The sequence below is a fragment of the Eubalaena glacialis genome, chromosome 5, assembly GCF_028564815.1.
Source record: "Eubalaena glacialis isolate mEubGla1 chromosome 5, mEubGla1.1.hap2.+ XY, whole genome shotgun sequence".
Lineage (NCBI taxonomy): Eukaryota > Metazoa > Chordata > Mammalia > Artiodactyla > Balaenidae > Eubalaena > Eubalaena glacialis.
Genome location: NC_083720.1, coordinates 2,000,801 through 2,025,543, shown reverse-complemented (window position 1 = coordinate 2,025,543; position 24,743 = coordinate 2,000,801). Strand labels below are relative to the sequence as shown.

Genomic DNA, 24,743 nt, shown 5'->3' with positions numbered 1-24,743 from the left:
GCCCTGCTCAGCCTGAGGCTGGGGGCCTCTCCCTGCCCGCCTCGCCCACTCCTCCAGCGGACGGACCCTGCCCCCTGTGCCCAGCCCTGTGCTGGTCTGCATCCAGAAGCCCTTGCCAGGGTGCCCGGGACCACGGGCAAAGTTTGGGGCCGGGCTGGCAGCCAGGGCAGGGCCAGGACAGCTGGGCCTGTGGATCCCGATAAGGCTCCATCGACGCGGCCGCTGCCTGACGCCTGGAGCCTGGCCTGCTGATGCTGCTTGAAAGAGCACAGTCACCTCTGCAGAACAGGGCATTGGTGAGACCAGGCCACCTGCCAGTGACCTGGAGGCAAGACTAGAGATCACATCAGCACCCGCCCCCAAACTGCCCCTCCTTGTCTCATCCGAGTCCCCAAAAGACCCGGGAGACATATGGGCTAGCTCCCTTTATACCCATAGAAAGTTGAGGCCCAGAGCTGAGCAGTGGAAGAGTAGTGTGGAATCCAGGCCTTCCCTCCCAGCAGGGTCCCCTTTGGCCTTGTCCACAGAGGGTCGGGGATACTGTCTATGGCTAATAGACAGTGACCTCTGATCTCCTGGACACTGGCTTTTCTCAGAAGACTTTTCTGACAAGACTCCACAATTCTACATCACTTCTGTTTCCCTTGCACCCAGCAACAAGGCCTGGCCCGCAAGAGGTGTCCGTGGGGGCTTGCTGAAGGGAGGAGTAGAAAACGACTGAGCTTGTTAAGTAGAGACATAGAAGATACAAAAAAGACCCAAGTCAAACAAATAAAGGTAAAAAACACAATGTCAGAAATGAAGAATACACTCGGTGAGATCAACAGCAGATTAGACCCAGGGACCTCCCTGGTGGTACAGTAGTAAAGAATCCGCCTTCCAATGCAGACTCCGTGCTTCCACTGCAGGGGGTGTGGGTTCAATCCCTGGTCGAGGAACTAAGATCCCACATGGCCGCGGGGCAACTAAGCCTGTGCACCACAACTACTGAACTCGTGTGCCTCAGAGAGAGAAACTGCATGCCGCAAACTGTAGAGCCCATGCACTCTGGAGCCCACGCGCCACAACTACAGAGCCCACGTGCCCTGGAGCCCACAGGCCACAACTAGAGAGAGAAAACCTGCATGCCACAACTAAATAGAAGCCCGCGTGCCACAACTAGAGAGAAGACCGTGCACCACAACCAGAGAGAAGACCATGCGCCACAACCAGAGAGAAAACCACGCACCGCAAGGAAAGATCCTGCGTGCTGCAACTAAGACCCAACACAGCCAAAAAAAAAAAAAAACAGGAAAAAAACCCAAAACCAAAACAAAACAAAACAGACACAACAGATTAGACCCAGCAGAAGAAAACCTTAGTGAACTTGAAGACGAAAAAAGAAACTAAATGAAACAGAGAGAAAAGAGCTTGGAAAAGAATGAACAGAGCACCAATGAGCTGTAGGACAACTTCAAGAGGCCTAGTATAGATGTTAATTGGAGTCCCTGAAAATAGAGGTGAGTGTTGGGAAGACAGAAATACTCTTTGAAGATATAATGGCTGATTTTTTAAAATTTCATGAAAACTACAAACCCACCCAGATCCAAGCAGCTCAAGAAGTAACTTCTGGGGACTTCCCTGGTGGTCCAGTGGTTAAAACTCCATGCTTCCACTGCAGGGGGTGTGGGTTCAATCCCTGGTCGGGGTATAAGATCCCACATGACTCGCAGCATGGCTTCCCCCCGCCCCCCCCCACCACCAAAAAAAAGTAACTTCTGGCTTGCTACTGAGCTCCAGTAGAAATGCAGTGTTTCTATGGGACATCTGAGGCCAGAACTGCCCATCACTTGGTTCTGTCAGACCACCAAGACATAAAGCCAGGTAGATAAATCATCATCTGAAAGCATTTGATCCAGGATTGGATTCATGTAGGTGCAGAGGTAAGTGGTCCAGACCCCCTACTCCTATAGCTCTGATACCTCTCCCTCAGCTCTCACCTGTGGTCTCAGGGGATTCCCTGTGACAATGACAGAGGAGGAAAAAGTATATGCTTGGTCCATAGGAAGGTTGGCTAAATATGTTGGTGTGGCCTGAAAATGGCCTAATGCTGCACTGTATCCCCATTCAGCGGTCACCCTGAAAGAAGGTGGCAAAGGGAAATCATCCCAATAGGCAAAGCTTGCAGTAGTGAACTTGACCACTCACTTTGTGGGAGGGAGACATGGCCTGAACTCATGGGCAGTGAGAAATGACTTAGCTGGTTGGTCAGGAGCCTGGAAGGAGAAATGTGGAAGTTCAGGGACAAGAGGTATGAGGAAGAAGCATTGGGATGGACCTGTGAGAACTGGACAAAGGATGAAGATCTTTGTATTGCATATTAATGTCTACCAGTGAGCATCCACCACAGAGGCTCTAAACACCAAGCAGATGGAATGGCTCAGCCAATGGGGATCAGCTAGGATCTGTCCTCTGCCACCACAGTTGTCTCATCAATGAAGTAGCCGTGGTGGCAGGGTGGAGGCTCTGCATGAGCCCAACAGCACAAGCTCCTCATAACCAAGGCTGATCCAGCTACTGCCAGTGTCTAACCTGTCGGCATCAGAAACCAAGGCTGAGGCCCCTGGAGGAGCCAACCGGCCACTTGGCGGCAAGTTGATTACGCTGGATCCCTTCTACCCGAGAAAAAGCAATAACTCATACTCACCAAGATAGATTGCCATGTATCTGGGTGTGGATTTGCTTTTTCTGCCTGCAATACTTAAGCCAGCACCACTATCAAGAGCTCACAAAGTATCTGGTTTGCTGACATGAAATCCCACATAACTGCCGCGTACTAAAGGACCTGCTTTATGGCAAAGGAGGTATGGCAATGGGCACATGACCTGGGACCCACCATTTCTACCACAAACTGTACCATCCAGAAGTTGCTGATCTACTAGAGATGGACTAGGCACATGAAGGCTCAAATGAGGCTCCAACCTGGAGATGGCATCCTGGGAGGATGCAGCACTGTCCTCCAGGAAGTGGTACATACTCTGTACCAATAAGTAACCACTTGGGACTTCCCTGGCGGGCCAGTGGTTAAGACTTCGCCTCCCAATGCAGGGGGTGTGGGTTCGATCACTGATCAGGGAGCTAAGATCCCACATGCCTCGCAGCCAAGAAAACAAAACATAAAACAGAAGCAATATTGTAACAAATTCAGTAAAGACTTTAAAAATGGTCCACATCAAAAAAAAAAAAATCTTTAAAAACAAAGGAAGTAACCACTTTACGAGGCTCCGTCCCTAACAGGTGGACTACCCAGTCACCCCCTTGAGGAATTTGCACTTCCCGCTCTGCAACATTAAGTACTGAGCCTAGAGGTTTGGATTACCAAAGAGGACACTTCTACCCGGGGACATAGTAAAGCTGAAGCTATGGCTGCCACCTGGTCACGTGGGACAACTTAGTAGATCAGTAGGCACAGAAAGAAGTGGCCACGTTGCCAGGGGTAACTGACCCTCGTTGTTGTATGTAGGGCTGCCAGCCTCATGATGGGGGCAGGCAGGAGTGTGTCTGGCACTCAGGCATTCCAAGGGGCAGGGTAGCTCTTGGTTCTCCCATACCCAGTGACTGTAAACAGGCAAGCATGGCAACATGGCCCGGTAAGCGCAGGCTCCCAGGGACTCGAAGAGCCAAAAGCCTAGCCATCAAGAAGAGAAATCTAGAAAGGGTGGTGGAAAAGGGAGGTGTTGGGTATCATTTGTGGTTTTGAGTCCAACTGCAGCTGTGGGGGCCACATAGTTCATCCCTCTACCCATCTCTTCGGAAGTTCTCCCAGATACTGGGACCAGTGAGAATACTGAAGAGTCTGTGTCTGAATGGACTGAACTTAATATGAGAAACAAGTGGATCTGAGCACTTCAAGGGGTGGACTTGGTAATTGCCATTGGTGCCCTGCCCAGATCCCCATTCCGTGTTGGTGCTAAAAGTGGTCCCCTCTCCAGGTGCTGTGAGTGTTAGCTACTAATTGCCCACAGAGCCCCTTTTGCCAGTGTTGCCCTTGCCCAGGAGATTATCTCCCTACCCAGACAACTCCTGGCCAATAACGCTGATCCAGGGGCACACAAGTCTGGTCCCCTCAAAGCAAAACCAACTCTGTAGGACAAGGCGCATTCCAAAGCTTCCTGTAGGGCCAGGCTAAAGCTAGTCTCCAGCTGAGACCACCTCCTTCCCGTGTTTTTTCCTTTGCACTATCCTGATTCCCCCATTCAGCTTATCCTGAGACTACTTGCACAAGAGCAATAAATCACTTGCACAAGATCCCTGTTTCAGGTTTTGCTTCTAAAGAACCCAATCTAAGAAAACTATATATAAGAAATACTGTCGGGACTTCCCCGGTGGTCCAGTTGTTAAGACTCCACGCTCCCAATGCAGGGGGCACAGGTTCAACCCCTGGTCGGGGAACTAGATCCTGCATGCTGCAACTAAAGATCCCGCACGCCACAAGGAAGATCCCACATGCCGCAACGAAGACCCGGGGCAGCCAAAAATAAATAAATAAATATCTAAAAAAACAAAAAAGAAATACTGTCTACAAGTCAACACCAAAAAAGCAAACAACCCAATTAAGAAATGGGCAAAGGGGAGTTCCCCAGTGGTCCAGTTGGTACGACTCCTCGCTCCCAATGCAGGGGGCCAGGATTCAATCCCTGGTCAGGGAACTAGATCCCACATGCCACAACTAAGAGCCAGCGTGCTGCAACTAAAAGATCCTGCATGCCACAACTAAAGATCTCACACACTGCAATGAAGATATGGCACAGCCAAATAAATAAACATTAAAAAAAAAAAGAAAAGAAATGGGCAAAGGACTTGAATAGACATTGCTCCAAAGATGTACAGATGGTCAATAAGCACATGAAAAGATGCTCAACATCACTAAGCATTAAACTGCAAATCAAAATCACCATGAGATACCACTTAACAGCCATTAGGATTGCAAATAAGTGTTGACAAGGATGTGGAGAAATTAGAACCCTTGCGCATTGCTGGTGGGAACATAAAATGGTACAGCCACTGGGGAAAATGGTATGGTGGTTCCTCAAAAAGTTAAAGAATTACCATATGATGTAGCAATTCCACTTCCTGGTATATACCCAAAAGAACTGAAAAGAGACTCTTAACACTTATTTGTACATCCATGTTCATAGCAGCGTTATTAACAATAAACAAAAGATGGAAGCAACTCAAGTGTCATTGACGGATGGAGGAAAAAATGCGGTCCATCCATACAATGGAATATTATTTCTTTCCTTAAAAAGGAGGGCTTCCCTGGTGGCGCAGTGGTTGAGAATCTGCCTGCTAATGCAGGGGACACGGGTTCGAGCCCTGGTCTGGGAGGATCCCACATGCCGCGGAGCAACTAGGCCCATGAGCCACAACTACTGAGCCTGCGCGTCTGGAGCCTGTGCCCCACAACAAGAGAGGCCGCGACAGTGAAAGGCCTGTGCACCGCGATGGAGAGCGGCCCCCGCTTGCCACAACTGGAGAAGGCCCTCGCATAGAAACGAAGACCCAACACAACCAAAAAAATAAAAAATAAATAAATAAGTCAGGAGCTCTTTAAAAAAAAAAGGAAATTCTGGGGTTTCCCTGGTGGCGCAGTGGTTAAGAATCCGCCTGTCAGTGCAGGGGACACGGGTTCGAGCCCTGGTCTGGGAAGATCCCACATGCCGCAGAGCAACTAAGCCCATGCACCACAACTACTGAGCCTGTGCTCTAGAGCCCGCGAGCCACAACTACTGAGCCCGCGTCTCACAACTACTGAAGCCCACATGCCTAGAGCCCGAGCTCCACAACAAGAGAAGCCACCTCAACGAGAAGCCCGCGCACCACAACGAAGAGTAGCCCCTGCTCGCCCCAACTAGAGAAAGCTCTCACGCAGCAACAAAGACCCAATGCAGCCAAAAAATAATTAATTAATTAATTATTTTTAAAAAGAGGAAATTCTGACACATGCTACAGCATGGATGAATCTTAAAGACATTATGCTAAGTGAAATAAGCCAGTCACAAAAGGACAAATGATGATTCCACTTGTATGAGGGAACTAGAATAGTCAAATTCATAAGACGGAAAGTAGAATGGTGGTTGCCAGGGGCTGGAGGAGGGGGAATGGGGAGTTACTATTTAATAGATACAGAGTTTCAGTTTTACAGGATGAAAAGAGTTATGGGGATGGATGGTGGTAGTGGTTCACAAGAACGTGAATGTACTTAATGCCACAGAACTGCATGCTTAAAACGGTTAAAATGGTTAATTTATATTATGTATATTTTATCATCATAAAAAAGTTTAAATACTATTAAAGTACACCTTCCTTTTCCAAGAAAAATAAAGAAAAAAGAAATACTGTCTTATGTAGGAGTTAAAAAAAAAACCCACAAAACTAGACACATACAACAATAAATATCAAGTAATGAGGACCTCAATGAAGTTAAAAGTCACCTGAAGGGAATTCCCTGGCGATCCAGTGGTTAGCACTCCATAAGTCCACTGCAGGGGGCATGAGTTCCATCCCTGGTCAGGGAACTAGATCCCACAGGCATGCCACAACTGAGAGTTCGCATGCCACAACTAAGGAGCCCACATGCCGCAACTAAGACCCGGCACAACCAAATAAATAAGTAAAATTTTTAAAAAATAGTTGGCATGGTGTTATTTGGGTGGTGTCATCCAATAAACTAAATTTGAAAAGAAAAAAAAAGACATAATTAAGCAACAGTAAGTAAGAGAGCTTGGTACTGGCATAGAAACAGACAGACAAATGGAACAGAACAAAGAGTCCAGCCACAAACCTACACATATATGGATATATGGCAAGTGGCATTGCAGATGGTTGGGGAAGGGACAGGTTATAAATAAATGATGCAGGAGTAGGTGGGGTAACCCTATGGGGGGAAAATGAAAGTGAATCCTTATCTCTTGCTATGTGCAAAAAACAATTATACAGTTGGAGGAGATATATATGATACATGTTGCTGACAATATTGAGGCTATATAAAGAATTCTTATAGATTAATAAGAAAACAACAGGAAAATAGGCAAAAGATTTGAATAGACACTTCACAGGAGAGAAAATCAAAATGGTTAGTAAATACATGAAAATGTGCCCAAGCTCATTAGTAATTAGCTAAATGCAAATTAAAGCCGTAATTAAACACCCACCAGACTGGCAAAGATGAAGAAAAGTCTGACAATACCAAGTGTTAGCAAGGATGTGGAACCAAGGGAAGTCTCTTTTACTGCAAAATTCTTGGAAAACAGTGAAAGGCCCTAGAACTCAGGAGTCAGACTCCTGGGTACATACCCTAGAGACACTTGTGCACACATGCGTCACAAACACAGATAAGACTGTTCCTAGTAGCACTGTCTGTGATTGTCCCAAACTACAAACAAACTAAACGTCCATCCACAGTAAAATGGATCCGTGAACCATGATAGTCAATGAAACAGTTTTCAGCAATGAATCTGAACAAACTACAGCTACACAGAGCAACCTGGACAAATCTCAAAGACGTTAACGAGCAGAAGCCAGACGCCAAAGCTTGCACCTGTATGATTCCATTCACATAACGTGCGGAAACAGGAAAGCACTGTGATGGATGAAGGCTTCATAGCAAAACAGGAATGTGAGCCTCCCCAAAGCGAGGGCAGGGGTTACTTGTGAGAGAGGAAGGGGGTGGTGCTGAGCTCGGCAGGGTACACGGGGGCTGGTTCACTTCATAGCAATTTGTTACGCTGTACATTTGTGTTGTTCACTTTTCTGAATGTTTCATTCCACCGGAAATGAAAGGAAAAGGAGGTGCCTCAGCTCTGAGTAGCTCAGAGTGTGACCAGGGATGCAGCTGGAGGGCAATGCAGGGGCAGCTGTCAGGCAGCCTCTGAGGTTTCTGAGGAGCAAAGGAAGTCTGAGGGAGGCAGATGGGTCAGGTCTGCTTTGCATCCCACGACTCTCCCTCCTGAGAGAGTGCTGGTGGCTTGATGCGGGATGGCCACTAGCAACCATCTCCGGGGCACAGACAGGGGGCCCGATGTGTGTGCAGGCTGCCCAGCCAGGGGCTCCCTGCTGCTGAGTCACAGCCAGAGACAGGCTGTGGCCTGCCCCTCACTGCCCCTCTAGAGACACACAGATTTGGTTCAAGTGCCAGCTCTGCCTGATATTCCCTGGGTGGCCTTGCTGTCCTCTATGCCATGCCCTCCAGAGGCCAGCCCATTGCAGCCCAGCTGGACGAGAAGCCCCTTGGGCCCAGGCCCCTGGTGCTCAGCCTGGGGTGCCAGAAGCTCCCCCTCGGACCAGCAGGGGATGTCCATGCAACGTGACCCAGAATTGGGGTTGGGACTGGGAGCAACTCTGGCTTGTTTTGTGAGGTCTCTTCTGGTTCTAAAAACATCTTTTGACAATAAAAATCTCTATGAACAGAAGGTACAGAGGCTCACTGCACTCCTTCTGAAGAACTGCAGGAAAAGTAAAACCACGTTCAGTGCCCAGCTTGGAGAAGCTTCCCAAAGTGTCCAGGGCCCTCTTCCCTGGCACAGGAATTGAACCATCTCTGGACTCACCATCAGGCTGGGCGGGTCAGCGAAGCCTCTCTGAGCCTCAGTTTCCCTGTCTGTAAGGTGAGGGAGCAGCACAGCCCCTCGGGTGGGGCCCCCGTCAGTTTACCCCCAGACTGGGGCTGGGAGGGCAGAGCAGTGAGGCAGGTCAGTCTTGTCCCCCGCGGAGCTGTGGCCCCCCTCGCTGGGTGAAGGCATGCCCAGAACCCCGGGAGGCAGGCTAACCAGACACCCTGCAATGACTGTCCGAGGCCGCACGGGTGGCAGGGAGCTAGGCGGGGGCCAGGGTCTGGGCTCAGCAGTGAAGGACAGATCACAGGGCTGCGTCTAGAATCCAGGCCTCTCTGAGCCTGGGTTTTCTCACCTGTAAAACAGTTTGCCTGGAGGGCAGCTGCTATTAGACCTAAGTCAAGCGTGCAGCTCAGCACCTTGAGTACAGGAAGTGCTCAGCCAGTGGTAACCACCCTCCAGCCCTACGTGAGGAATAGAACATTCATGGCAGGTCTCGGGGGAGTGGGACCCCTTCCAGCCCCTCCTGCGTGCTGGAGGACGGTGCCTGGGGCCCCATCCACACTACCCTCCACACACACACTCCAGCAACCGAGGCCCTGGGCCTGGGGTGTGAACTCACAAAGAGGAGGGCAGCTGTCCCGGCAGGCCCTGGGCTGGGCTCTGGGCTGGGCCTCTAGCACAGACAGGCCTCATCTGTCCAGGTGGCCAGAAGGACCTATCACCTGGCTCTGGACACCAGAACCCCCCAACCTTCCAGCTCAGGGGTCTTCAAGTATGAGCTGGCTGCCAAGTGGCTGCATGTCAGCTAAAAGCATTAGTGTCCTGTGTCCTACAGGCATCAGCAGCACAGCAGCCCCTGGACACTGCTGCAAACTGCTTCTGATTTCCCAGGAAGGGAAACTGCAAGCCACAGCGGAGACTGGTGTGCGTCACTGGGCTCGGGGCAGTGGAGTGCAGCCGCAGGAAAGAGGAACTGCTGGCTTCCCACAGCGGCTGCGGAAGGAGCAGCAGGGGCTCCGGCGCCCCCACCTCCACCGGGCGGCTGCAGAAGAAACATCTGTAGAGACGGCGCTGGACACTCGGTTCCTGGGAGGAGACGGCTGCTGTCTTCCCCGCTGCACCTCCAGGAGCCTCCCACCTGACTGGACTCCTCTCTCCTCCTCCAACGAACCACCTCACCCCAGGACATGCCCAGGGCAGGGGAGGGGACGTCCAAAGGGCCTTCCTCCGGAACCATTAATCAATGGCTAGTGGGCACATGGGCTCTTGTGGCTTGGCTTTTACATCGCAAATTCCTCGTTCCCAGCAAAAAGTGCAGCAAGGAGCAAATGACCCTGGGTTCCCTGCCAGCCCTGACACCCAGTTGAGTGTGTTTTTATGAGGAAAAAAAAAAAATTCCAGCCTGGATGGCCACGCCAGGGAGAGCAGCCTGCTGGAATTCCATGGCAGGAAGCATGGGGATGATGGGTGCTGGGCCTGCACCAGGCATGGACCAGAGGACTTGGGCATCTGGGTGCCACTGTCCCCACCCACCCCTGGCCGACACAGGGCCTACTCTTCCTGCAGCACTGTAGCCATTATTTCCTCCAGGAACTCTTCCTGGAGCTCCCAGCTGGGTTGCAAGCTCCCAGCCCCTGCACACCCCGCTGCCGTGGACGGTGGGCGCTGTGCGCACCTTCTGCCCAGTTGTCTCTCAGTAACCACTGGTTAAGCCAACGAATGACCCAATTACTGATGTGAGGAGCCTTTAACTCCGTAGCCTCACTGCCCTGGACCTGACTTCTGGCAGCAGAACCTGGCATTTTGGATACAGGCTCTGGACCCAGACTGTCCAACTTTTTGGGTCCTGTTCTGTTACCAGCTGTGGACCCAAGGGTAAGTCATTTAGCGCCCTGTGGCCTAGAAAACAAGACCACCTCCTAGAGGTCCCGTGAGCTGACCTGCTACAGTCAACACTTGGATGCTGGCGTGGGTACTCAGTAAGGCCGGCCATGCCTTCTTCCCAATGCAGCCCTGGCCACCGGGGCAAACGTCATCTGTGCTTTATTGTACGGCACCAGCCCCTCACGGAGCCTGCGTTGTAGCGTTCCTGGGGGGTCCAGCCCCTGCCCCCACCCCAAATACCCCAGCCCTGCCCAGCTCCCAGCCCAGTGCCGGGGAGGCGTGGCGGGGGGGACCAGAATTTCTGTAAATCAAGTCCAGGCTGGGCTCAGTCCTGGGCTCCTGGGAGGTGGGCAGGGTGAGACAGGAGAGCCCCACACAATTCTCTGGAGCCCAGGGCCTGGCCGAGCCCCGGGGACCCAGCCTGCTGGGCAGGGCCTGGCCTGGTGATCTCTGTGAGGTGTCCACCGGGGAGGCCCCGGGTCAGGGCACGGTGCTGGCTCCCGCGTGTCCTCCCGCGTGGCCCAGGGCTGTGGCCCGTGGCCGTCTCTGCGCAGCAGCGTGCAGCACAGGCGTCACCTGGGCCTGGCGTAACCGCAGGGGTGCCGCAGCAGCAGGCTCTGGTGGCCTGGCAGCACGCGAGCGTGGTAGTGTTCCACCAGGCTGCCCACGCTCACAAACAGGACCTCGCCCTCCAGGTAGAACTTCGCCTCCTGGGGGGGGAGTGGGGCAGGCTCAGAGGGGCCGGCCAGCCGGCCCTCCCTGTAAGACGGGAAGGTCGGCGGTAACGCTCTGCCCAGGGGACGCAGGCCAGGTCTGTAAGTAAGCCTAGGGCCGAGGGCTGATCACCCCATCTCCTCTAGGGTCAGTGGAGGACACACAGAAGCCAGGAGAGGGGGGAGGTGGGGCCATGGAGAGAGGGGAGGGCGGAGGAGGGGTGTTTGGGGGTGCTGGCCTCAGACCACCCACTACCTATGCTCTCCCAGGGAGACTCTGCCCTGACCCCAGCCAAGCCCTGGACCAGGGCTCCCCTCCCGCCCAGGGCCCTCGGGTAGGCAGCCCGCTCACCTTCTCAAAGATGCGGTAGTTCCTCACTTTGCTGGAGGCTTCGTCCCACACGACCAGAACCTGCGGGGAGAGGAGCGAGCAGAGGATGGCTCACTCACCTCAGGAAAGACATAGACTCGGGGTGCGGGGGCAGCAGCGTTGAGGCTGGGTCCCTGGGGGAGGGTCACCTTGCCCATGGACAGCAGGGTCAGGATGGGCGGCCCCTTGCCCCAGGACTCCTGCCCTCAGAGAGTCTGCTGAGACGTGAATGACAGTAGCAGGTGCCTGGTCCACACTAGGACCATCTCCGACACTCAAGGGGAAACAGGCTCAGTGAGGTCACACGAGTCACCCTTGGAGGGACACAGGCAGAGCCAGCAGACATCCTAACGTTCCCACGGCCCCAAGCAGCCTCCCCTTCAAAGAGCAGGAAGGGGAACCCCCTACCCCGTCAGAGCCCCGGGCCCCCCAACCCTTCCTGTGCCTCACGCCCGTGCTGGGGAGTGGGCATCACTGCAGATGGTGCTGAGTTCCTGAGAATGGATGGGGAGGAGGGGGCTGTAGACCTCAAGGATGGAGCTCGGTTGAGAAGCCAAGTAAGAGGCTGCATGGGGAAATGAGCTACGAACTGTAGAGTCCTGTGCTCGCCTGTCAGCCTGGGTGTGTAGAGAGTGGCAGACCCCACAACGCAGCCATCCTGGGGGCCTCTGCACAGCAGGGTGACGGCTGAGCATCCTCCCTGGGTGCCTACCTTCCCCGACTTGGTGGAGGAGTTCCGGATGCAGTAGAGGCCATCCAGGGGCTCTCCCCGGGGGCTCGTGGCTTTGAACAGCCTAGAAGAACACAGCCGTGCGAACAGGTGAGCCCCCCTCGGACAGCTCTCTCAAGGACCCTCCAGCCCCAGCCCCACGTGGCTTTCTGTCGTCCCAGATTCTGCAGCTCAGGTTCCAAGAGCACTGGGGACCACGAGGGCCGGCCACACAGAGCCCAGGGCGAGGCCGGAGCAGGCGCTGAGCTGGGAGGAGTCGTTCTTTCACCGGGTTTCTCGTGGCACTCAGCTGTGTTCTCGTGCCAGTAACTGCCCAGCACCGAGGCTGGAGAGGGGGACCGAAAAGCAGGAAGACCGGAGGGTGAGTGTGCGTGTGTGCGTGCGTGCGTGCATGTGTGTAGGTGTGTGTAGGGGGAGTGACAGAGAACCTCAGGTCTGCCAAGACAAGGCCTTGGAGAAAGAAGAGCTTCACACTGACCTTTCCACTTCGCAAGATTCCGTGGTATTGATGAAAACTGAGCTGGGCAGTGGCACCTGGAGGGAGGCCAACGTGGTCAGCGGCAAGGCCTGGGTGGGGCTTTCCCCGCTGGCTGCCAGCCTGTGCCGGGAGCCGGGGGCTCTGCGCCGTGTTCCGTGCCCCCAGCTCTCCCGCAGCCGCCCACCCCGCCTGAGGTCTGGGCGCTCCGCTCGGCCTTGCCTTCTCGTAGTCCTCGTCCGAGTCCTCCCCACCAGTGTCCGCCTGCGGTGTGTCCGCCTGCGTGTGTTTCCGGGGTTTTTCAAAGGAGAAGCTCCTGAAACTCTGCCCGTCGGGGGGTGATCGCCTGGAAGGGGAGCGAAGAGAGGAAGGCTGTGTCACTGCCAGACGTGGGACAGGCCCCCTCTGCTCGCCTCCAAACACTGCTCCCCGTGCCCTCCAAGTGACCACACCAAGCCTCGGAACCCATGAGGTCCGGCGCCTGCAGCCCTGGTGGCTGTCAAAGGCTCGGGACCACAGAGCTCTGGAGGGGTCCACGCTGACCACCCTGGGGTGGCAGGAATCGCCTGATGCCTGGCAGCCTGAGCCGGGGTCACTGGCAAGGGGGGTCCTGGGCTCCAGACGCTGTGGGCAAAGGGCCCAGCTCTGCCACTGACCAGCTCCGTGACCTCAGCCAAGTCCCACTCCTCCCAGAGCCACGGGGGATGGATGTGAATGGGTCGAGCCGAAGGGACACGCCCCTCACTGTGGCCACATGGTCCGAGCCTCCAGGGCTTCAGGGAGGGTTAAAGGAGGCCACCCTGGGACGGGCTGCCAGGCTGTGGGTGAGGCTGTGCTGTGGACGATCAGCCCTGACACACGCAGCCCCGTGGCACTCAGGTCCAGATCCAGAGCTCAGGAACACATGAGCCAGCCTACAACTCTGCGGCCCCTCACGAAACAGAACCATGAGTGTGCCAAGGGGTCCTCCCAGGCACGTCCCCACGGGTGGCAGTGCTAACAGAGCCCTAGGGAGAAGGGTGCCGTGGTCAAGGGTGCTCAGGAAGAACCGTGCTAGTGCACCCGCCCAGGCTCCCCACTGGGGCTCCCAGAGCCTTCACTGCTGAGGGTCCTACGGGCTGTGGGTGTGATGACACGCCGGTCTCCCGGCACTGCCCAGCAATAAAGCTGAAAGTGTTTCAAGCAGGCCTCGAGGTGAGTCACACACACGTTTCACATTCCACTGGTAACTGGCAGGTTCCCAGTCGGGAAGGGCACAAAGGCAGCCTCGGGGGCGTCAGAGCCAGGGTGGCATCTGGAGCCCCAGACAGGGCCGGGAAGGGCACTTCTGGCTCAGGAGGGCTCAGTCCCACACCTCCCCACAGCGCCCGTGCCTGGGCAGGCTGGCAGCGCCCGGAGGGCCCTCACTGCACGGCAGGGACTCTGGGAGGCCGGGGTCCCCAAAGCCCCGCCTCGCTCACTGCTCCCCAAGGCAGCCATGGGCTCCAGGCTCACCACCCACAGGGCTGGACCTCAAGGGCCAGGCGGGACCCCCCGGGGAACCCCTGCGTCAGGTGTAGGGGAGGCCGTTCAGCCTAGGCAGCCCAGGGCCGTCAAGGCGCCTTCCTCCCCCCACCCAGGCCAGGGCCGCCTGGCGCCCGTCATGGGCTGCGTGCCAGAGGCAGGGAGGCTGGGTCGCCGGTGGGAAGACAGGCTGGAGAGGGGTCCCGGTGGCACCAGTGCGGCACAGACTCACTGGAGGTGGAGGAGGGGCGGCTTTTCTGTCCTGGGCAGGATCGCGGGCCGGGCTGTGGCCTCGGGCGTGGGCAGCTTCAGTGCGGGAGGCCGGGGGGCCACGGCGGGCACGAAGAGTCCGGGCTTGGCTGCCTCCCTCAGGGGGGCGCCTTCAGCCATCTTCAGGAGCTTGGGCTTGTTGGCCGGCACGGGAGGGGGCTCAGGTGTGGGTGGCCCCCGAGGGGACAGGTGGAAGGACCGGAGCTTGTCACAGTTTCTGGACGTGGCAGCGGCTGCGCTGGCAGAGCTAGAGGGAGAGCTAGCGCCGTGGCCAGGGACCCGGGGCTCTAGGCCGGGGCTGGTGTCCTCATGGAAGCAAGGTGGCTTCCGGCTGGGCACGGCAGGCAGGCCGCCCAGTGGGGGATCACTCACCCTCCGGGAGGGGGCGGGCACCCTGGGGCCGGGCTCGAGCCGCCTTGGGCCCAACAGCTCCCTCCTGGAGTCCTCGGGGGCCGGGCCGGCATCGGGGAGGCTGCGCTTAGGGGGTGCGGGTGGCAGCAGAGGGCCTGGACCCTTGGAGAGAAAGGAGTGGGCCCGGGGCACATCAGAGAAAACGGGCTTCCTGGGCGTGGGCACCGGAGGTGGAGGGTAGGCCGGTGGGTGGATCAGGGCATCTGCAGAGCAAGGAGACCCATCTGGTGAGCGAGCGTCCCCTGCTGGAGGCCGGAGCAGCACCACCTCTGCCGGCAAGGGACGGCCAGGGCCAAGCAGGCGTGCAACCCCTCAGCCCCCAGCCCCCTAGCCTGGCCGCCCGCCCTACAGCCCTGATGCCCAGCACTCCCGATGCACCCTTCCATCTGGGACCCTGGCCCACCCCAGGCCACCCGGCCCTCCCTCTCTGTCCTCCATACGGCAGCCTGTGCAAACTTCCTGAAGCCCAGGTGTCACATCAGGAGACTTCAGCTTCCGGGGGAGTGGGTCGGGGCGAGAAAGAGAAGGGGCAAGGAAGCCTCCCAGGACTGGGCCTCAGCTGGGGTGGCTGGGATTCCCACTAACAGAGGTGAGGAGGAAGGGCGGGAGCAGGCTGGGGGAAGCTGGGGGTTGGGTTTGCTCCTAACAAGTTGACAGTGCCATGAGATATCTAGGGGACGTCGAGTGGACTCCAGGGGCCCAGGCCCAGAGTTCAGAGGAAAGGCCCCGGCTGGAAATGTCAGGAGTCAACAGCCTGTCGATGACACTGGCTGTGGCCCAAGAGTGACAGGAGAGGAGCAGGCCAGGCCTGAGCCCTGGGGTTGTGCACGTGGGCACCCCGGGCAGCACAGGGCTGGGCGGGAGGGGACCCGGAGCACGAGGTGTCTGGGGCTGGCGAGGCAGGTGGGGGCAGGGAGGGGGCCCCGGGCCAAGTGCCACCCTCGGGCGCTGGGGTGGGAACCCTGACGAGAGACGTTCTGGGAGAGGAGCCGGGAGTGCGCAAGTAGGTGTGCAGGGGCACTGGGCCCCTGGAGGTCCAAGGTGGGGATGAGAGTAAGGCCTCCGTGGGCTCTCTCCAGCCAGGGCTGGGGCAGACGGAGGCAGGGCTTCACCAGGGCTGCAGTCACAGGCCCGAGAGATGAGAGAGCGAAGCGGGTGAGCGAGGGCGCAAAGACCAGAGGACGGACGAGGGTCTGACGTGGGCTCGGTGCTGGCCTGCAGGTCCTGGTGGGCTGAAGGCCTGTGGGAGCTGGGGCCCCAGAGGGAGGGAGCCAGTGGAAGGGAAGAGGGCTGGCCCTGGGTGCACGTGAGGGAGGCACAGCTAAGAGGAGGCCACGAGGAGTTGAGGGGGCAGAAGACAAGGTGGCTGGAGAGGAGGCCAAGGAACAGGGAGTCCCCGGCCATGATGAAATCAGCAAGAACCAGAGGAGCTGGGGGAGGAGCACTGGGGGTGGAAGGAATAGTGAGTGATGGGACAGACGGCAGGACAGAGGCATGGCCCTCCCCCACCCGTCCCTGCGCTTCCCTGGGATGCCTGGTGCAAGCCTGTCCCCCTTGCCGGGCCCAGTGCTCTGGGGGGTGGGGCAGCTGAGTGACCATCTGGCCACAGGTGCTCACGGAGAGCTATCCTCCTTCCCTGTTCTCAGCCCCCAGGGCCAGCCCTGGCTCGGCATCCCACGTGTGGGGCTCCCCCTGACCCATCTCTGCACTGCCCCTCCCCCTCCCAGGCTAACTGGAGGAGGTCAGAGGGCAGGTGAGCAGAGCCAGCCTCTTCTGCTCTGTTCCTCCCAATACTTGGGCTGAAGGAGAAAAACCAAGGCCCGAGGTGGAGACCGTCGGGCCTCAGGCCATCCAGAGCCGTGCCCAGGCTGACACCCCGGCCCGGGGTGGGGGTGGGGGGCCTCTGCTCCAGGCCCCAGTCCTGTTCTCTACTCCCAGCGCTGCCCAGGCCCACCGGCCGCCCCGCCTACCCTCGGGCTTCCCGGACTCCAGGCAGTCGGGCTCCATGTATGAGTCGTCCTCATCGTCGTGCTCGTAGTCTGTGGGGCAGATGGAGGGTCGGACTCAGGTCCACCAGGCCAGCGGCACCCAGGCCGGGGTGGCCGGGCGGGGCTCTCAGGACCTCGCTCCCTCAGGGGGGCCTGGGGCCAGGATGAGGTGGGCAGGATGGGAACCCAAGACCCAGGCTGCCTGGGGAAGCCGAAGGGACGGAGCAGGGAGGCCAGCCAGCTACGTCTCCCTCCTGGGCAGCAGCCAGGCGTGGAGAGACGGCGGGCAGAGGACGGGGACGCGCCTCACCTTCATTGTCAGTGGGGTACGGAGAGAGGCTGATGTCCACGGGCCGCTCGATCGCACCGTAGAAGCTGTCTGTGTCGGAGCTGGAGTCACTGAGCGCAGGGCGGGCGGGGCAGTGAGTACCGGGCAGCGGGTCTCCTGCACTCACACTCACGGACACGCACTCTCGGACATGCAGACAGACACACACACACACAGACACAGACGCAGCCACATGCACGTGGACACTCAGACACGCGGATGCAGACAAACACACAGATAAACACGAGAACACACACGGAGACGTGTGGACACAGAAAGATCTAGACAGACATATACACACAAAACAAGAGCAGACAAGGGGACTGGAGGCTGTGGTGTCTCCCTCCTCAGCCCCACCGTGGTTCTCGCCACAAGTACACCCCTGATGGCCCAGACGGTGCCAGGCCTCAAGGCTGGGCCCACGTCCCCACCTGCTCCTGCCCTGGGGGCTCAGGCAGGGGCCTGCGGGACAGCCTAGGTGTGCCCAGCCCTACCTGGGCCTCCCTATCTTCATCTCTGAAAGGACCGGATGGATGCAGTTCCTGCCTAGAGAGCCCCTGCTGCTTGTTGAGCCACCTCACCGTGCGGTCAACAACACCCGACAGGCTGGGCCACTGCCCTGGGGACTCACTCCGGCCTCACTCCCTAGTGAGGGGCACTGGGAACCCAAAGGCCTGGGCTGCTAGAAATGCCGGGCTTCCTGGGTGGGCAAGTAAAAGCACGTGTAATCCCCAAACAGGAACTACCAATGGGGTGCACGCATACACATGCCTACACACTCCAGTGCACACACACAGGTGCACACCCCGCACACACGTGGCCCAGCTGGCACCTTCAGAAAAGCCTTCAAGGAGGGGATTCTGGGCCAAGCCCCCAGGGGACGGGAGGCAGGCACACGTGTCAAGTCCAGGGCCCTAGTGACACCCGCCCACCATCACCCCCCCAGGCCCACCTGGCATCCAGAGGCAGCTCTTTCTTCTCATGGAAGTGGCCAATCTCCCTGCGCAGCAAGGCCATCCAGCTCTGCGGGTCAGTCAGGCCCTCAGCGGGCATGATGCGGCCCAGGGGAGGAACCCACCCTCATCCCTCCTCCCCTGCCCACACTGGCTGGTCTGTGTCGACCACCAAGGTTGGGGAAGACGACCCTGGCTGGCCCTTCTGGGGCCGCGGCCCCCCTTCAGCCCACCCAGGGTTCCTCCCGAGACAGCGTGCTCTGAGTGTGAGGGGGCTGGCGCCAGGCCCTGGGTGTGAGGACCGGAGACTGGGGGGCGGCACCCACCCAGCTGCCCATGCCCCAGCCACGGCCCCTCAGGGCCTGGACGGGGGCCCTGATAGTTCCCCGGCCCCCCATCACCTTGCGCTCATCCTCAGAGGAGGCAGAGAAGAACCACGTGCGGTGCTTCTTGCTGATGTGGACGATCTTGAAGGGGAAGACGTTGCTGGACGTCGTCTCCTCAGCTGCCCGCATCACCCTGAGGGTAGTGCCAGTGGTCACCATGCGGCCCATGCCCGCAGGGACGGCCCAAGCACAGCCCCGCCCCTGGACAGGACTTGGCACCCAGCACCACGCCCCGAGGGACAGGGGAAGATCTGGACGGTCGGCCCATCGATGCTGCTGGCTGAAGGCCTGGATGCGTCAGGCAGAAGGAAGCGTGTGGGCAAGGGTGGGCAGTGAGCGGAGGGCGCAGGGGTCCAGGAGGGCTTCCAGGGAGCAGCGCGTGCAGGGCTCTGAGACGAGGACATGCCACCCTCGCTGCCCACCAATGCTACTTTACTTGGATGCCTCGGGCCCCACCTGGCCCCTGGCCTACCTTCTGGGGACCCTCATGTGGCTCGTGTCACCCTCAGCCCTGCCCCTGCTGCCAGGTGGCTAGCCTGAGAACATTTCAGGGAAGTGACTCACTGTGGCCGCTCCTGCAGCCAGGACATGGGGTTTGCATAGAGATCGCAAAGTCTACCATGGGGGGCGCTGTCAGGCTGGGCGCCTGGGGCAGGTGTGTCCATCCGGCCCATCAGAGGGCCTGGACCATCCCCTGCTGCAAGGCTGCACTCCCACCAGGCCAGGGGTGGTGTGTTTGGGGAAAGGAAATGTCCCTCCCCAGGGGACCCCAGAGCTCTGATCCACCAGTGCCCGCTGGCAGCCACAGGGCCCTGGAGCCTCCCCCGGCCTCCACCTGGAGGTTGGGCACTGGGCTGGGTGCTTAGGGCAAGTTTCCCTACTGAGCTTGTGGCCAGCATGTGAGTGCAGGCCTAGAGTCACTCCCCAAGGGCGCCAGTCCTGCCACTGACACCACGGGACACTCAGGTTCTCATAGGCAGGAAGGGCTGGGCCCTCCCGGGGGGGCAGGAGGCACAGACTAATGCCATTGCGTGCAGGGCCTGGGTGGTGTGACACCAAGACCTAGAGCCAGGAATCACACTTGACCCCCCACCCACACCGTGCAGGTCCCTGAGGCCGTGGGTGGGCCCACATGTGCCAACATGCCCCATCCCCCGGGGTGGGGGTGGGGGGAGGCCCAGTGCCCACGAGTCAGAGAGCTCCTTGAGGGCAGGCTCGTGGCCAACTGATAGACTGGCAGCCCACAGTGGGGAACTGGCCCCAGCATGGGAGGCCCCGGGAGCCAGGGGGGACTGGGGCAGGGCCTGGGGTAGTGGGCTGGGCTCTTGGCCAGAAGGAGACGGAGATGGTTGAGGGGGAAAAGGTGGGGAGGAAGGAGGGATGCAGAAGTCACTGGGCTGCGACCGAATGGGGACTCTTTGGAGAGCAGGCTGTTGCAACCCTTGAGGCTGATAAAGTGGCAGGAAGCCCCAGCCTCGTCCCCAGGCCCTCGGCAACGGCCTGAGGCCAGAATGGAGCCGTGAGAAGGGCTGGGGGTGTGAACCATCTCAGGAAAGCCTGGACTTGCCTTGGGTGGGAACCAGGGGCGAACCCGCTGGCCGTGGGGCTGGGGGTCAGTGGGGCACTTACCGGTTGTAGCCACTCAGCGAGAAGGCGCCCTGAGGGGAGGCGGACGTGCTGCTCTTGAAGTAGTAGATGCAGCGCTTGTGGATGATGACGAAGCGCAGGGGCCCTGCGAGCGGGGCGAGGGCAGGGGCTGAGCCTCTGGGCAGGCCCCACTCCAGGGACCACGCCTGGAGGCCCTGGGCGACTCCAGGCCAGGCCTCCTGCCCCCTCCCCAGGAGTCTACCATGGGGCCAAATGCTAACAGATGGATGGGCATGCTGGTCCCTCCAGGGCAGGGGAGATTCAGGGGGCTGTGTGGCGCTACCACAGGCCCCAGGGACAAGGGACTAAAGTGGCTCGAGGAAGGGCAGAGCCAGGGCCAGAGGCCCAGGGAGGCCACAGAGCCGCCTTGCTGGGTGGAGCGAGGCTGGGGGCAAAGAAGCCCAGAGATCTTGCCAACAAGAGCCACTGGTGTGGAGCCAGTTATGGTGAGAACCCCTGGGGCTACTGCCCCATCCCTGAGCAGCCCTTCCCAGGCCTGGAGGCGGCTCATTTACAGCCCCTCCTTGGAGGCTCCCTGTTCAAAGAGGAGAGCAGAACAATCGGAGCCCACAGAGAAACCAAACCCGTCAGCCTGGGGCACCTCAACCAGGCAGCACATGGCCAGGGAGTCCCTGGCAAAGGGCACAGCTTGAGCAAAGGCATGGGATGCTCGTGGCTGGTCAGAGGGGTGGGCAAGGCCCTGATGCTCCTGGGCTTCAGTGTCTGAAGCCTGGGCATCTCCCAGGCCTGGGGGCTCTCTCCCTCTCCCAGCCTGCTGTCCTAGGCACCAGAGCCCCGGTCTCATGAAGCTCTGGAGGTCCAGCACCCAGATGGCTGTTGGCCTGGTACGTGGGTTCATTGCAGATGGAGTGACTGCCTGACTCACTGAACACCCACCTGATAAGGCGAGGGTACCATCCAGGAGCCAGACCTACCAGGCCAACAAGGGCTCCCGCCCCTGGCCACAGGCTGAAGCTCCCTTGGCCAGCTGGTCAGCACTGTGCACCAAATGCCCTCCTATCTCCACCCGCTGCACCACCCCAGACCCTTCCGCAGTCCTGGGGGCTGGGGAGGCCAACCTCAGGGCCCCAAGGGGGGGCCGGCAGGGAGAGAAGGGAAACTCTGGAGGGCCCACCAGGTAAGGAAGGAAGAAGAGGCTCAGAAAGGAAGGGTGCTTGGCCAAGGAGGTCCAGTGGGGCTCAGCCCTGTCCCCACGTCCTCCCATTGTGCTCCCCACCACCCAGGGGACTCACATTTGAGCAGCTGCAGCTGGGTGCCGCCCTTCTTGTGCAGGTAGCCAGCCTTGGCCACACCCCCAGGCATGGTCAGCAAGTTCTGGGCACCAATGGCCTTCATGGGGACGGGCCAGTGCATCTCCTCGGCCGCCATGAAGCTACAATACAAAGGGAAGGGGACATGTCTCAGCCAGGGGTGGGGGCCGCACCCTCGCCAAACGGGGGCCATGACAATCGTTTGGTGGGTTGGCTGGGATCCACGCTGTCTCCCAGTCAGCCTGGGGCATGGTTTGGGCAGGGACCACCCAGTGCACGGTCTCCAGGGGCAGGCTGCCTGCCTCAGGGTTAACCCAGGCCCGCAGGGCCCTGCATTCCAGGCCCGGCTGTAAGGCCCCGCCGCTTCACAGCCTCTTACTCATGTTCCAGCTGCTCTCCCAGAAACCTGGCAGGTTCTTTCAGTTTCACACTTCCCGCCTCTGCCTGGAATGACTGCTACCCCTCCTCACACGGAGAACTCCTACTCGTCCTTCAAGACCCAGATTCAGACTCCCCTCTTCTGTGACGCACCTCAGTGCCCAGTCACATTCGGGGCCTCCCGCACCCCTGGTCCCTCTGAACAGCACCCACCCACCCTGCACTGTTTTATCCAGTGCGTGCCCCCACCCCACCCGGGGCCTGGTCCGTCCGGGGGCCCCCGTGGAGTTGGAGGAGCAGTTCGGGTCAGACCCAGAGGCCCAGCCTTGCTGGAACTCCTGACACACACACACACACACACACACACACACACACACACACACAGAAAAGACCCAGAGGCCCAGCCTTGCTGGAACTCCTCACACACACACACACACAGAAAAGACCCAGAGGCCCAGCCTTGCTGGAACTCCTGACACACACACACACACACACACACACACACACAGACACAGACACACACACAACCACTCCGCTCTCAGCAAACCGGCAGGCTCCAACAGATGTTTACCGCCTCCCGCCTCCCCGGACGCCTGCTCCTCGGCCCCTGCCCAGGTCGCTCGGGCTGCCCCCTCCAGCTCCACCTGCGCACAAAGCCACCCCGCTGGCCTGCGCCCCAACCAACAGTGGAGCCTCCGACAAAGTGCACCACCCCCGCGCCCGCCCGGCGGCCCGCACCGGACAGAGCCCCGCGGGCGTAGGTAGGAGGGGGCCCCGCGCCCACCCGCCCCGGGAGGTGCTGGCAGACGGACAGGCCCCCGCCCCGTCCGGAGCCCCCAGACCCGCGGGAGCCGGCCCCCGCCCGCCTTTGTTCCCGCCGGAAGCGCCGGCTCGGGCCGGCTCGGGCCGGCTCGGTCCTCACAGCGTCCACGCGGCGGGCACGGCTGGCTTCGGGGGGTCGGCCCGCGCCCGCCTCCCCTGCGCACACCGACACGGCATCGGGCCGCGCGCCCGGGCCGCCGCCTCGCCCGCGGCGCCCTCCTCCCGCCGGCCCCGGGCCCGCGGCCGCAGCCCCTCGCCCGCCATGCCGCCCCGCCCCCTGCCCGGCCGCCGGCTCCGCCCCTCGCAGGTGAGGCGCCGCCCCGCCCGTCAGCCTGTGGGGCCTCAGTTTCCCCGCCGGCCGCTGCGAGGGTGGGGGCGCGGGAGCGCGGGGCGGACGCCTGAGGGGCCGCCCGGAGTCGGGAAGCCGCGGAGGCGAACGGGCAGCCCGCCTCACGGCCCCGCGCGGCTGGAGGGCCCCCGACCGCCCCCACACCCGGGCCCCAGCCCCTCCGGCTCCTGGCGGCGGAGACCCTGGGAAAGTGCCGCCTCCTCCTCCCTGAGCCCCGGCCCGGTGCACCTCTGTCAAGGGTGGTGCGGGCCGCCCCGCCTCCCGGGGCTGAGCTGGAGTTGAAGCGGGGCTGGCTGGCGAGTTCCCCCTCCCTCCGCCCCCCGGGGCGCGAGCACTCAGGCTCCCGGGCGAGGCTGCCGGTCCTCCCTCGTTCCTCCCCCGTGGCCCCCTCTGGGCGGGCTGCGTCGCCTGTCTGACTCGGGATTCCCTGCAGGGGTCAGGGCTCCGGTCCTTGGCAGCTCCACCTGCCTGGAAGGATGCGGGCACCTCTCCCAGGAGCCCCCTAGGCTGGCTACAGGCTGGCCTCCCAAGCATGCTGCCTTCTCTACCTCCGCTTGCATACAGGCTGCCACCGAGATGGGCCACCTGCAGCAGAGGGTGGGTCTAACAGCTTCCGCCCTGCTCCCACCCAGCGGGCGGTCCCTAGCTTCCAGGCCTCTGCCTCAGGCCAGCGCTCTGGCCCCTTCCCGCTGCAGCCAGCCCCTGCCTCTCACGCCTCTACAGCAGCCTCCCTACACTCAGGCTCCACCAGCCTCTGTGCCTGTTCCCAGTGCCCTTGCCAACCCCACCCCCCAGCATTCCCAGCCCTCTAGGCGCCCTGCCTGTGCCCCTCGCCACCACCTCCGGGCAGCCCCACCCCACCTCCTCTCCTCAGTTCCCTCCCTGGCCTCCAGTCTCTTTCCTCCATCACCCTCCCCTCACCACAGGCTCCAACACACACGCCATGCCCATCACTGCTCTGTTCTAAAGCTCCAGGACCTGCTCATGTCCAGCTGGCCCTTCCGGATCCAGCCCCTGTGGACCTTTCTCACGGGCTGCCCTCCAGCCCTCCACCTCCCGTGTGTGTGCCTGCACCAGCCAGGCCCGTGGCTCCTGTTACTCAAATCCACCGCGCTCCCCCCTTCAGGCCTCTGTCCACACTGTTCCCACTGCCTGCTGTTACAACTGAACTAACTCACCCTCAAGAGTTGGTTCAAATGAACACCAGTCCTTCACAAACTCTTCCAAAAACCGAAGAGCGAGGCACTCATTCTAAGAGGTCGACGTTACCTTGATACCAAAACCAAAGACCTCGCAAGAAAAGAAAACTACAGACCAATATCCCTGTGAATGTCGGCGTAAAGTCCCTCATCAAAATACTAGCAAACTGAATCCAGCATCATATAAAAAGGATTCTACACCACGTGGGATTTATCCTAGGAATGCAAGCTTCCTTTAACATTCAAAATTCAAAAAATGTAGGGAATTGCCGGTGGTCCAGTGGTTAGGACTCAGCGCTTTCACTGCCAGGGCCTGGGTTCAATCCCTGGTGGGGGAACTAAGATCTCAAAAGCCTCACGGCACAGCCAAAACAACAACAACAACAACAAAAAACCCAAAAAACAAAATTCAAAGCAGGTAATACATTATATCAATCTAATAAAGAACAAAAACCACATGCTCATGCCAATA

The 24,743-nt window shown here is 59.3% G+C and overlaps 1 protein-coding gene across 5 annotated transcripts in view; it reads right to left on the bottom strand.

Moving 5' to 3' along the window:
- Window positions 1-10,619: 10,619 nt before the first annotated feature.
- Window positions 10,620-24,743, bottom strand: part of SH3BP2 (SH3 domain binding protein 2) — a 36,194-nt gene continuing 22,070 nt past the window's right edge. For 2 of the 5 annotated variants that reach the window (XM_061191888.1, XM_061191887.1), the window contains exons 2-13: window positions 21,506-21,645; window positions 20,235-20,337; window positions 18,621-18,738; window positions 18,219-18,289; window positions 17,249-17,337; window positions 16,921-16,989; window positions 14,502-15,153; window positions 12,989-13,112; window positions 12,770-12,825; window positions 12,274-12,355; window positions 11,544-11,603; window positions 10,620-11,188 (exon numbers count right to left, since the gene is read on the bottom strand). In XM_061191888.1, coding sequence (XP_061047871.1) covers window positions 11,051-11,188; window positions 11,544-11,603; window positions 12,274-12,355; window positions 12,770-12,825; window positions 12,989-13,112; window positions 14,502-15,153; window positions 16,921-16,989; window positions 17,249-17,337; window positions 18,219-18,289; window positions 18,621-18,738; window positions 20,235-20,337; window positions 21,506-21,641 — 1,698 coding nt within the window. In that variant the 5' untranslated portion in view covers window positions 21,642-21,645 and the 3' untranslated portion in view covers window positions 10,620-11,050. Of the gene's footprint in view, window positions 11,189-11,543; window positions 11,604-12,273; window positions 12,356-12,769; window positions 12,826-12,988; window positions 13,113-14,501; window positions 15,154-16,920; window positions 16,990-17,248; window positions 17,338-18,218; window positions 18,290-18,620; window positions 18,739-20,234; window positions 20,338-21,505; window positions 21,646-21,902; window positions 22,600-22,639; window positions 22,664-22,823; window positions 22,988-24,743 lie in introns of those variants that run through there. The other 3 variants (XM_061191886.1, XM_061191890.1, XM_061191889.1) reach the window with 3 other exon arrangements.